The sequence below is a fragment of the Saccoglossus kowalevskii genome, chromosome 19, assembly GCF_978046115.1.
Source record: "Saccoglossus kowalevskii chromosome 19, keSacKowa6.1, whole genome shotgun sequence".
Classification (NCBI taxonomy): domain Eukaryota; kingdom Metazoa; phylum Hemichordata; class Enteropneusta; family Harrimaniidae; genus Saccoglossus; species Saccoglossus kowalevskii.
Window position 1 is genome coordinate 33,380,703 of NC_140659.1, and position 13,970 is coordinate 33,394,672.

A 13,970-nucleotide genomic window follows, 5' to 3' on the forward strand; every position below is an offset into this window, starting at 1 on the left:
AACTGTTCAAGTTTTTTCGCTCGAAGAGGCCATGCGCCAAGGGGCTAATGAATCCACCTGACTGGGACTTGTCATTAGTTCTGTCGGCGTTACAACACCCCCCTCCCCCTCCTTGAGCCAATGGATAAGACATGAAGTATGTCACTATGAAAACAGTTTTTCTTTTGGCTCTGGCGTCAGGTAGGCGGCGCTCAGAGATAGGGGCACTGTCCTTTAGTGATGGATATGCCTCCTTTATGATCTCGCATGTTATTTTAAAGACTCGACTGGGCTTTCTTGCCAAGAATCAAATCACAGGGCGCGACCCTGAGTCGATCGTCATCCCACGCCTCACTAACATTGTGAGCAAGGAGGACCATCAGGAACAGATTCTATTCCCGGTTCGAGCTCTGAGCTGGTACTGCAATCACACCAAGGTGTCTAGGGGCAGTGAGAAGCGCATGTTTGTCTGTTATGGGTGGGGCAAACAGAGCCACCCTGCTTCGAATATCACCATTTCGAATTGGATTGTTGATACGATTGTGTAAGTGTATAAGTTAACTGCTTCTTCATCGGTTCGTTTGGAACGCCACCAGGTGAAGGGACACAAGGTTCGCGGGGTAGCTAACTCATTGGCTTTGATGTCTGGGGCCTCGCTCGAGCAGGTGCTTCGACCAGGGTTCTGGAGATCTCAGAATGTCTTCATTAACTATTACCTGAGAGACCTCCAAGCGCTGCAAGAGGGTCTCTACAGGTTGGGTGACCCCTTAGGAGAGGCCTTTTTTATATAGGGAATGCTATCCTAAGGTGTTCTTTGTGAACAGGGTATATTCCCTAATAGTTTCCAATCAGGGCTGTTTTCTGTAGTTAATCCTACGGGTAATAAATGTAATTTATTATTTCCACAAACTTTCTGGTAGGTATGATTAGGTAAACAAACGGGTTTCTGCAACCCTAATAATTTACAGCAAGTTAGGGAGATACCCTTCGAATTTATTTATTAAAATCAATTAATAAAATATTACAACCGCATTCAAAATACTCAAAATGTTTTTCTTAAAGAAGCTTTTTCAGTTAATAAAAGCTTACAAACCAAGTGGGATTTGGAAATTACAGACTTGCTGAAGAACATTAAACAGGATTGTCTAATAAAAGCGATAAAATAACTTCAGCAAAAATAAATTTCAACCTCAAGTCCAACATCAACCTATTTCATTGGAAAGAAGAAATTCACAGTGACATTCGTGTAAAGTCTAAAGGAAAAAACAAACTCGGAACTTACAGAATGTTTACAAAATGTGAACAAATTTAATATCAGTATGGAACCCAGTGTTCTCCACGAGGGGTTTTAGCAGGGCGCAGCGCCCTGCATAGGAAGTCGTGCGCCCTGCATCGGTCAACAAGCGCCCTGCATCCACATTTCCCGTCCCGATCAAATACATTGTATATTTAGTCGAGTATTCAGTTTTCTTATTAATTGACAGGCAGTAAAACAAAGAACTAAGGGACAGATAGTGGCATAGGTGACAACTCGGACAATGGATTTGATGCCTGGGGAAAAAACTGGCTGAACAAATAAACAAAAAACAATGAATGAATGCGTGAAGTGATTGTCACAAGCATTGCGTTAATCACGCAATGGAATAGTCAAAACAAGTTTTCTCATCATTCCTGAATTAGCTGAGATACTTAAGAAGAGGAGAACCAGCAACAACTTATTGGTCCAATTGCTTGTTACTTGCCTTTTATTGGCGAAAAGTAAATAGAATCATAAAATAAATCACCAAAACAAAACATACGGTAAACACTGAAACAACATGGATGTCACAGTATCTGATTTGACCTTTCTCCTCAGTACCCACAATGCAATCAACAGAATGATTAATTTATTTACAGTCATCGGATTCAATTTTTTCTTTTTTTTATTTTAAATGGTAATTTTGTTATGTGAAAATATTTTTCTTCTTATTACTTGGGGTTTTCAACTATTACAATATCTTAGTGCATTTATAAACCTATGAAAATGGAAATATTTGAAAGAAATTTAAAAGAAATAAATGAAAGGCTAGAATTTCACAACTTGTTCCATTACACTTTTACAAAGAATAAAATTGACATTCTTCATTTGTCAAAGTTTATATTTTTTTTACACATCAAGTGGTTTAACTTATTCATCAAAATAATTCAACAACATTAATATAGTACTTGTACACAGTATTTAATTGATGTAAATATAAAAGTGCTAAGAATTTCCTTTGAAATGTTTGATTAGTATGCTAATTATATGCAAATTAAATATGCTAATTATATTATATGCGCCCCTCTTTAAATTTTATTTGTGGAGAACACTGGAACCATATCTCTTCAATATCAAAAACATTGATTTGAGAACTGGTCTGGCTAAGTTCCGTCTGAGTGACCATGCACTCAAAATTGAAATGGGCGTCACAATTGTACTCCACTCAATAACAGGGTTTGTGACATGTGTAACCAAGGTACCATTGAAAATGAATTTCATTTTATGATGGAGTCTCCGAAATACAGTAATAGATGCAGTGTTCTGTTTGATACAGCTGCTGATGTGATTGACTCCTTTCACAACCTGCCTCCCAAAGAACAGCTCACTGCACTGTTAAATAATCATAGTATTGTTATCCAGGTAGGACAGTATATCAATAAGTGCTTTGAAAATAAACAACAATTACAAGAACAATGTGCATCTTTCTTTTAGATGGAGTTGTTTTCATTTTTTTTTTAATTAATACTCTGTTTTTGTAGGTTAGTTTATTTTTATTCCTTTCTTTTTTTTAAGTGATACTTTTACTATAATCTGTAACCATTGCCATTCCTTCCGGGGGGGGGGAGTATATGTGTTAATTAATAAATAAAAAATAAAAATATGGATTCTCTGTATAATGATTGAAACTAGTTTTAATGTTGGAGAAATTTAATAAAGTTTTCCAAAAACTGAAAACAATCCTTCAACCCAATATTTGAATTATATTGTTGTATGACTGTTGGCGATCTGCTATGCTAGCATTGCCCCTAAAATCACTTTTGTGTGTGTGTGTGTGTGTGTGTGTGTGTGTGATTTTCAGTGTCTTCACGTATTATAATTCTTCTGTGATTTTTTTTGGCTGGATAAATTTCGCCCAAACTTGGCGAGCAAGTCATACCTAATTAGGTGGTAAAAAACAATTCTGGCCTACCATTGGCATAGCAACAGACGAAAAACTGATTTTTGAATAGCTTTGTGCCAAATGCATCTCCTTCTCCAATTCTAGAACTAAAAGTAGCTTCAAAGCTATTATTTGTTTTTTTGATATCTGAACACAAAGTTTAGGTAATCTTGCGCTGGGAACAGCTTTTTAACTCTTCTGTGATTTTTTTTCACTGGACCGATTTCGTTCATACTTGATAAGCAGGTCATACCTTCATTCTAGTTAGGTGGTAAAATCTGAAAAAAATTCTGGCCCATTGTTACCAAGGCAACAGTGCAAAACTGGTCAACTTGTGAGAATATAAAAAACGATAGCAGCAAAAGACACGCTAGTAATAAAGTGAAGTGACCTGGAAAGAGGCTGACTGCTCTTTGCGAACTTCGTATATGGGGCCCGGTTTTATTTATAAACCCATGTTCACCCATGGTAACAACCAAAAACATGTTGTTAATTGTTTGAGCGAAGTGGATCACCAATCAGCCTTATCTTCATACATGGATTTAACCGACCAGTCCACTAAATTAACTTGTAATTTATATACATCACTTCTCAAAAGATAAATATTTTTTTCATTTCCTATCCAGTAGCTACCCGTTAGCTGACCAAACTCCAATTTATAACCCCACCATTCATTGAAGAAAGTCCCTGAAACATCTTGTCTTCTTTTTAGCTCTGCTGTCAATAAAGTCAAAGACGCAGACCTCTTCATATTCTGATTGTTCGATGTCTGTAGTATGTAGTCTGTAGTCTGATGTCAACTTTTGTCTTTTTCTTCAAAACCAATGGATAGTCTTATGTCAGATTTGTTCATTTTGTGATATCTTCAATTCTCTAATTTTGTTGAATATTTTTGGTAAAAAGTGATATTTTCAAATTCTTGTTGAAAACCGCAAATCCGATTGCCTAGATATTATACACATACAGTACAATGTAGGTACTACATGTGGATCTCTCAGATTCGTTCATTTTGTGATGATATCTTTAATTGAAATGTGCATTGCTGCTTGTTACAGTACCACATACTACTTATTAAGTTAACCTGTGATCAAAATGCATCTTTATATCACTTTTAGTTTGTTTCTGTTTTAACAAATCATCTTCTGATTTTGTAATTTGTGGTTAGCCATCAAAGAAATTAATAACTTGTAAAAATGGTGTTTTAAAGATAGTCATGAACAGTTATCCAATGTATGTAAATAGTTTCTTGTCGTGCAAGATGCCTACAATTATTTTCATTTCAGAATCTTTTAAATGACTTAGTTCCTTAAGAAATTGTTAAAAAAAAATTAACATTTCAATAAGGTGAAATTAAACCCAGCTAAAATGTAAAAATAGTTTTAGAAACAAATCTGCGAGATGAGTAAAATTAATAACCTTTTTTTTGCTTTCAGTTTTGGCAATCAGAGTGACCTGAGATCCATTCAGATTTCTACTGTTGATGCATTCCAAGGTGGTGAGAAAGGTATCATAATATTGTCATGTGTGAGAACTGACTATATGGGATTCATCGATTGTGATAAGTAGGTGCAATTTTTACATCATGTTGCTGATCTTTTAGTCATGTCCTGTGAAATGTAGCATAACAAAATTGAATCGTTGAAAGGAAACTTCAATGTAAACTCCCTCTATCACTTTCTAATATTTGAAATTTGAGGACATATAATTTCATGAATGTCACTTGTACTTAAATTTAAGTACAAATGTACTTAAATTAAAGTCACTGTCATTAGTACTCCAGTGAAACTATGAATCACTGTATTCAATTCACTGACTTACAGTGTGAAAATAACTGATCTACTGCCTTAAGAACTCTAGTCATTGATTCACTGTGTGAAGTACTCCAGTGAAAGTCAATGTACTTAAAAACAATACACAGTTACTTACGCTGGAGTACTTCATACAGTGATTCAGTTACTTTAATTGGAATACTTCACACAGTGAATCAATGACTTCACTAGAGTACATAAGACAGTAATTGTGAATCAGTTTTAAATATATACTCCAGTGAAACGGTGAAAGTCAGCGCTTTTGTTTTACATTTGCTGTGACACTCTTAATGGCATGTTGTATTTTTGTCTTTGTAGGAGGGCTAATGTGGCGTTGACAAGATCTAAGAATCATCTATTCATTGTAGGTAATATGAAGATGTTGTATCAAAATGATCTCTGGGGCAAAGTTATAAGTCACTGTCAAGGTAATGTTGTAATTTGCACATGCAGTGTTTAATTTGTAAACTCCATATTTTATAACTCCATAGTTATAATAATACTTCATTCCAGTCAATTGAAATTTGACAAATCAATTTACTGTAGACCAATTAATTTTGGCTATTTGATGATTTTATGGCATTCATGAAGAAACCATTTTGCAAAAAGTCACTGAAACTTCGTGTCATAGATCCACACAGAAATTTCCACTGCCAAAAATGTCATGAGTTTCACTGACTTGTGAAATTTGCATAAATTTGTTTATTGCAAAATTGAAGCACTATACAGTATGTTAAGATGTAATAAACATTACAAGGAAAGCAAAAACAAGCAGCCTCTGCACTGAGATAGCTCTGTTAGCTATGCACATTTCAATTAAACAATTGAAGATATTACAAAATGAACAAATCTGAGAGAGGTCTATCTGCAGTACCTTGTATATATAATATATACATGCAATATAAAATCAAACACACTTTATACCAAAAATGACAAAAATATTTATCTAAATTAGAAAGTTGAAAATATCATTACAAAACGAACAAATCTAAGAGAGGTCTACCCAAGGTACATATACACCAGGTATCATAGCATATCACAGATTCCAAGAAGAACTTGAAAAAGTAAAAACTTGCCGCCAACTCCGACAGACAATCACTCTTATGATGGAGCTAGACAAAATTGACAGCAAAGCTAATAAAAAGTTAGAAAACAGTGTATCATTCATGAATTCAGCTCTGCAGAGTTAATACTGCTTATTCTTTTACATAACGCCATGCACTTCAAACATAGCAACAATTTAACTGTCAGCACTGAGCATTTGTTTCTTGCTTCAGCCTGAAAAGTACATACAAAAATACGTGCTGTATTGAAGTACTACAATACATGTTTATCACAGAATAACAACAATAACAGTTTAATATGATGCTAGGAATTAACTTCCCTTACATGTTGCAGTGAGACGCACAACTACCAGACACAGACTAATTTACATACATCAAATAATATGTTGTTTTATTATCTGCTAAACTGTTTGATAGTCTTTAACATGATATGTAGTGAAATGAGCCAAGAACCAAAATCAGTAGTTATTAAAGACATACATGTACATGTAAATTGAAAACATGTTGCATGATCGGATTTTAGGTTGTCCAGACAAAAATTAATTCATGCATAGGCCACATTACAAGCATCAGCTTGCTGTAAACTTGATCACATCAGCCAAAGCTACTAAAATTATTGGTAATCACAACCATAATTCTAGTTATATTCTTGTAGCTATTTCAATTATATCATAACCACAGTATTGAGGGACTATGAACAAACCTATAGTACTGTATTTGCCCTAGTTAGCATGAGCAGTGTTTGGTGTATCTCAAATATTAATGACCATTTTGCTTGCAGTGTCTAATCTCTAATATGCTATTTCTGTTTGTAGAATTCTCTGATGGTGTTCAATCATCTCAAACATTCATAAAACAGTGGAAAGATAAAATACAGTTTACACAGCCAAAGAAAACTAGAAAACGCAGAGTTGAGAGTTTGGCAAATGAAAAGAATATAGAAGAACTCAGTCCCCCAATGTCACTTGACAATAGTGATACAGATGGTATGTGGAATTACAAATTTGCATGTTAGCTTGCCAATTACCCTGTTCAGTTGCTGTTATGTGCATGTAAGGCTAAGAAAATGTATGGTGTACACATATTGCTACAATTGGTAGTTTTCAACAAAATGGTATTTTCGTCTGCAATGTTACAGGTTTTTTTTTTGCAATTTTACCTTGAAAAGTTCACCTACATTTTCACGTACCTTAGGAGGCTCGAAATCTATACTCTGCGCCACCGGAATGCACCAGCGCATTTCCCAAAATAAGCATTGTGCGCCACCTAGTTGCGCCACCATTCTGTGCCGTATTCTGTGCCCCTCATTCCGCGTGTCGCATAGGACTTGTTTACCACTTCCGTGTGACTGAGAATGTTCTAGAACCGTACTGTGTCTGGGTGGAATTTTTAGAAGTTGGTTGAATAGGTAATAGGACACTGTAGAAGGCAATAGAAGGTAATGGAACATTCTAGAAATTTGTAGTAAGTTCCAGACTCATTATGTATGCTGATGTAATGGTCTATTTATAGACAGTGTGGGTATATATAGGGGAGTTGTTCAGCACTGAGATCAGATCGGAGATCTCGTTGAATTGTATTGGAGTTTAAGTATCTAGTTATTGGAGTAGTGGAGTTTTGCCACGTTATTGTACTTGATGTTTGCAGAGCATAATAATACCAGTACCAGTTGAAACCTCATCTGTTGGCTCCGTGTTCGTATTTTATCATCGCCGCCAGGGAAGTCTTTTTGTTACTGTTGCCATTTTGGTATTTGAACCATCACACCTGTACTATACCAATTACGGTAATATTACGTTGCGTGTGACACCGCGCCATCGAGAAAATTCAAACTGTGTCCCAGTTCAAGCTTTTTAAAAATGTAAAATCATAGACTCATAGACGGTAATGATTTTCAAGCCTGTTTATCAACGCAATCTGGATGTTTCGCATGAAATACTGTTATATAACATTTATGGGAAACAAGTACGAAGCTATTGCTATTGGAAATTAAAGTAATCAGCTAGCTATAATTATGCAAATTTCCAAAGGGGTAGCGCAAGGAGCTAAAAAAAAGATCTTTTTTAAGCTCCATGGGTAGCGCAAGATTGAGTCGGACATGTTGATAAGCAAATGAATAACCTGTGAAACAAACAGGGCTGAGACTCAGTGTCAGAGAAACAGCTCACGATTACACAGGCTTTCAACGGTTAATTCTAAGGTCACGAAACCATGAAAACAAACATTGTCTTTGGGAGTGGCTGAATTAAACAAAAACGGAAATTATGTTTTGAGAGGCCATTATTTGGGATATAATTTGAGTGGTTGAATCATAAAAACGAGTATAAGAAACGCCGATTTCGAGATAAAAATGTGCCGACGGCCGTTACATGCACCACACAGTACGAGAGTTTATTGTAGTGTTTTGTAAACAATGTCTCGGTTCATTCTCGCTGCTTCGAAAAAATATACACTCGTCCAATCATTCTGTCATGGTACGGTTTATCTTATTCAGGATTTTGTGGCCCTGATACAATAACGTTTTTATTTCCCAATAGTATGAGCGTCGTCAAATTTGTGGTGCTAAAATGCGTGTTTGCAGATTACAGAATGTTATTTCCACATGCAGCTCTAATCCTGTATCAATTTCAATGTCAACACAATCCCTAGTGACAGTAGATTCACCAACAATACAAAATAAATTGCTCAGAGAGAGCCTTGACAATTTTACACCACCACCACCACCACCACAACTGGTTGATAACTGGAGACAATGCCATGTACAATGGAACATGTGCATACCTGGCAATTTCTGGAGTTTCTGGGATGATTACCGTGTATTTGGAGACGTATGTATAGCTTTATATAAATCTCGAATGATGTTCATTCCATTATTAAAATCAAACCAACCTACTCAATATAAGGTAATATCTAGTTGCATCTATGGATGCAACAATTTTTTGTTTACTCTTCATTCAGAAAATCCTGAGTGGAGTTTCACTATACACAGCAACCAAAGAAAATGTTGTTGAACCACACTCAAAGCAAGTAAACAGAGATTATGTTAATCATGTTTTTCTATGTTGGTAAATTAAGGCATGAAAACAGCTCGATTTGGTTCAAATGGCAATTACTGACCATTGGAATCACCAACTGCACTGCTAATGAATGGAAATTTACTTTTGTACTATCTACAACATATAACCATGAAATTAAGGTGTTTACAGGTTTCTCACTGTCAGATATTACTAATTATGGTTTGTCGTCCATTGTACATTTTGTCCATTTTCAAGCAATTTAATATTAGCGCAAACCCAGTCAATCAAAAGACTAAAGAGTAGTATTCAGTGAGCACTCATCGGAATTCTTCACTTTTTTCAGTGATTGCAGATGCAGTATAAGTGAACAATAAATTCTGCGGGTGTTAATGTCAGTAAACTGGTCTGATAATCAGTGATGTGATATTGGGCAGGTGTTAATGTCAGTGAACTGGTCTGATAATCAGTGATGTGATATTGGGCAGGTGTTAATGTCAGTGAACTGCTCTGATCATCAGTGATGTGATATTGGGCAGGTGTTAATGTCAGTAAACTGGTCTGATCATCAGTGATGTGAAATTGGGCATGTGTTAATGTCAGTGAACTGGTCTGATAATCAGTGATGTGAAATTGGGCATGTGTTAATGTCAGTGAACTGGTCTGATCATCAGTGATGTGATATTGGGCATGTGTTAATGTCAGTAAACTGGTCCGATAATCAGTGATGTGATATTGGGCAGGTGTTAATGTCAGTGAACTGGTCTGATAATCAGTGATGTGAAATTGGGCGGGTGTTAATGTCAGTAAACTGGTCTGATCATCAGTGATGTGAAATTGGGCATGTATTAATGTCAGTGAACTGGTTTGATAACCAGTGATGTGTTAATGTCAGTGAAGTGGTCTGATAATCAGTGATGTGAAATTGGGCGGGTGTTAATGTCAGTAAACTGGTCTGATAATCAGTGATGTGATATTGGGCATGTGTTAATGTCAGTGAACTGGTCTGATAATCAGTGATGTGATATTGGGCATGTGTTAATGTCAGTAAACTGGTCTGATAGTCAGTGATGTGATATTGGGCAGGTGTTAATGTCAGTGAACTGGTCTGATAATCAGTGATGTGATATTGGGCATGTGTTAATGTCAGTGAACTGGTCTGATAATCAGTGATGTGATATTGGGCGGGTGTTAATGTCAGTGAACTGGTCTGATAATCAGTGATGTGATATTGGGCATGTGTTAATGTCAGTGAAGTGGTCTGATAATCAGTGATGTGATATTGGGCATGTGTTAATGTCAGTGAACTGGTCTGATCATCAGTGATGTGATATTGTGCAGGTGTTAATGTCTGAACTGGTCTGATAATCAGTGATGTGATATTGGGCATGTGTTAATGTCAGTGAACTGGTCTGATCATCAGTGATGTGATATTGGGCAGGTGTTAATGTCAGTGAACTGGTCTGATAATCAGTGATGTGATATTGGGCAGGTGTTAATGTCAGTAAACTGGTCTGATAATCAGTGATGTGATATTAGGCAGGTGTTAATGTCAGTAAACTGGTCTGATAATCAGTGACCTGATATTGGGCAGGTGTTAATGTCAGTGAACTGGTCTGATAATCAGTGATGTGATATTGGGCATGTGTTAATGTCAGTAAACTAGTCTGCTAATCAGTGATGTGATATTGGGCATGTGTTAATGTCAGTAAACTGGTCTGCTAATCAGTGATGTGATATTGGGCATGTGTTAATGTCAGTAAACTGGTCTGATAATCAGTGATGTGATATTGGGCATGTGTTAATGTCAGTGAACTGGTCTGATCATCAGTGATGTGATATTGGGCAGGTGTTAATGTCAGTGAACTGGTCTGATAATCAGTGATGTGATATTGGGCAGGTGTTAATGTCAGTAAACTGGTCTGATAATCAGTGATGTGATATTGGGCAGGTGTTAATGTCAGTAAACTGGTCTGATAATCAGTGACCTGATATTGGGCAGGTGTTAATGTCAGTGAACTGGTCTGATAATCAGTGATGTGATATTGGGCATGTGTTAATGTCAGTAAACTGGTCTGATAATCAGTGATGTGATATTGGGCATGTGTTAATGTCAGTAAACTGGTTCGATAATCAGTGATGTGAAATTGGGCATGTATTAATGTCAGTGAAGTGGTCTGATAATCAGTGATGTGATATTGGGCATGTGTTAATGTCAGTAAACTGGTCTGATAATCAGTGATGTGATATTGGGCATGTGTTAATGTCAGTAAACTGGTCTGATAATCAGTGATGTGATATTGGGCATGTATTAATGTCAGTAAACTGGTTCGATAATCAGTGATGTGAAATTGGGCATGTATTAATGTCAGTGAACTGGTTTGATAACCAGTGATGTGTTAATGTCTGTGAAGTGGTCATATAATCAGTGATGTGAAATTGGGCGGGTGTTAATGTCAGTAAACTGGTCCGCTAATCAGTGATGTGATAGTGGGCATTTGTTAATGTCAGTAAACTGGTCTGCTAATCAGTGATGTGATATTGGGCATGTGTTAATGTCAGTAAACTGGTCTGATAATCAGTGATGTGATATTGGGCATGTGTTAATGTCAGTAAACTGGATCGATAATCAGTGATGTGAAATTGGGCATGTATTAATGTCAGTGAACTGGTCTGATAATCAGTGATGTGATATTGGGCGGGTGTTAATGTCAGTGAACTGGTCTGATAATCAGTGATGTGATATTGGGCATGTGTTAATGTCAGTGAAGTGGTCTGATAATCAGTGATGTGATATTGGGCATGTGTTAATGTCAGTAAACTGGTCTGATAATCAGTGATGTGATATTGGGCATGTGTTAATGTCAGTAAACTGGTCCGATAATCAGTGATGTGAAATTGGGCGGGTGTTAATGTCAGTGAACTGGTCTGATAATCAGTGATGTGATATTGGGCATGTGTTAATGTCAGTAAACTGGTCCGCTAATCAGTGATGTGAAATAGGGCAGGTGTTAATGTCAGTGAACTGGTCTGATAATCAGTGATGTGATATTGGGCAGGTGTTAATGTCAGTGAACTGGTCTGATAATCAGTGATGTGATATTGGACAGGTGTTAATGTCAGTGAACTGGTCCGATAATCAGTGATGTGATATTGGGCATGTGTTAATGTCAGTAAACTGGTCTGATAATCAGTGATGTGATATTGGGCATGTGTTAATGTCAGTAAACTGGTCTGATAATCAGTGATGTGATATTGGGCATGTGTTAATGTCAGTGAACTGGTCTGATCATCAGTGATGTGATATTGGGCAGGTGTTAATGTCAGTGAACTGGTCTGATAATCAGTGATGTGATATTGGGCAGGTGTTAATGTCAGTAAGCTGGTCTGATAATCAGTGATGTGATATTGGGCAGGTGTTAATGTCAGTAAACTGGTCTGATAATCAGTGACCTGATATTGGGCAGGTGTTAATGTCAGTGAACTGGTCTGATAATCAGTGATGTGATATTGGGCATGTGTTAATGTCAGTAAACTGGTCTGCTAATCAGTGATGTGATATTGGGCATGTGTTAATGTCAGTAAACTGGTCTGATAATCAGTGATGTGATATTGGGCATGTGTTAATGTCAGTAAACTGGTTCGATAATCAGTGATGTGAAATTGGGCATGTATTAATGTCAGTGAACTGGTCTGATAATCAGTGATGTGATATTGGGCGGGTGTTAATGTCAGTGAACTGGTCTGATAATCAGCGATGTGATATTGGGCATGTGTTAATGTCAGTGAAGTGGTCTGATAATCAGTGATGTGATATTGGGCATGTGTTAATGTCAGTAAACTGGTCTGATAATCAGTGATGTGATATTGGGCATGTGTTAATGTCAGTAAACTGGTCCGATAATCAGTGATGTGAAATTGGGCGGGTGTTAATGTCAGTGAACTGGTCTGATAATCAGTGATGTGATATTGGGCATGTGTTAATGTCAGTAAACTGGTCTGCTACTCGGTGATGTGATATTGGGCATGTGTTAATGTCAGTAAACTGCTCTGATAATCAGTGATGTGATATTGGGCATGTGTTAATGTCAGTAAACTGGTCTGATAATCAGTGATGTGATATTGGGCATGTGTTAATGTCAGTAAACTGGTTCGATAATCAGTGATGTGAAATTGGGCATGTATTAATGTCAGTGAACTGGTCTGATAATCAGTGATGTGATATTGGGCAGGTGTTAATGTCAGTGAACTGGTCTGATAATCAGTGATGTGATATTGGGCATGTGTTAATGTCAGTGAAGTGGTCTGATAATCAGTGATGTGATATTGGGCATGTGTTCATGTCAGTGAAGTGGTCTGATAATCAGTGATGTGATATTGGGCATGTGTTAATGTCAGTAAACTGGTCTGATAATCAGTGATGTGATATTGGGCATGTGTTAATGTCAGTGAACTGGTCTGATAATCAGTGATGTGATATTGGGCATGTGTTAATGTCAGTAAACTGGTCTGATAATCAGTGATGTGATATTGGGCATGTATTAATGTCAGTAAACTGGTCCGATAATCAGTGATGTGATATTGGGCATGTGTTAATGTCAGTTTTCTGGTCTGATAATCAGTGATGTGAAATTGGGCATGTATTAATGTCAGTGAACTGGTTTGATAACCAGTGATGTGTTAATGTCTGTGAAGTGGTCTGATAATCAGTGATGTGAAATTGGGCGGGTGTTAATGTCAGTAAACTGGTCTGATAATCAGTGATGTGATATTGGGCAGGTGTTAATGTCAGTGAACTGGTCTGATAATCAGTGATGTGATATTGGGTAGGTGTTAATGTCAGTAAACTGGTCTGATAATCAGTGATGTGATATTGGGCAGGTGTTAATGTCAGTGAACTGGTCTGATAATCAGTGATGTGAAATT

General features: G+C 36.8%; 1 protein-coding gene across 1 annotated transcript in view; it reads left to right on the top strand.

Moving 5' to 3' along the window:
- The window catches only part of LOC144344195 (5'-3' DNA helicase ZGRF1-like), a 48,091-nt gene that overhangs the window by 32,606 nt on the left and 1,515 nt on the right, over window positions 1-13,970 (top strand). Inside the window, exons 9-11 of the mRNA XM_085493797.1 lie at window positions 4,592-4,720; window positions 5,285-5,394; window positions 6,846-7,016. Coding sequence (XP_085349923.1) covers window positions 4,592-4,720; window positions 5,285-5,394; window positions 6,846-7,016 — 410 coding nt within the window. The remainder of the gene's footprint in view (window positions 1-4,591; window positions 4,721-5,284; window positions 5,395-6,845; window positions 7,017-13,970) is intronic.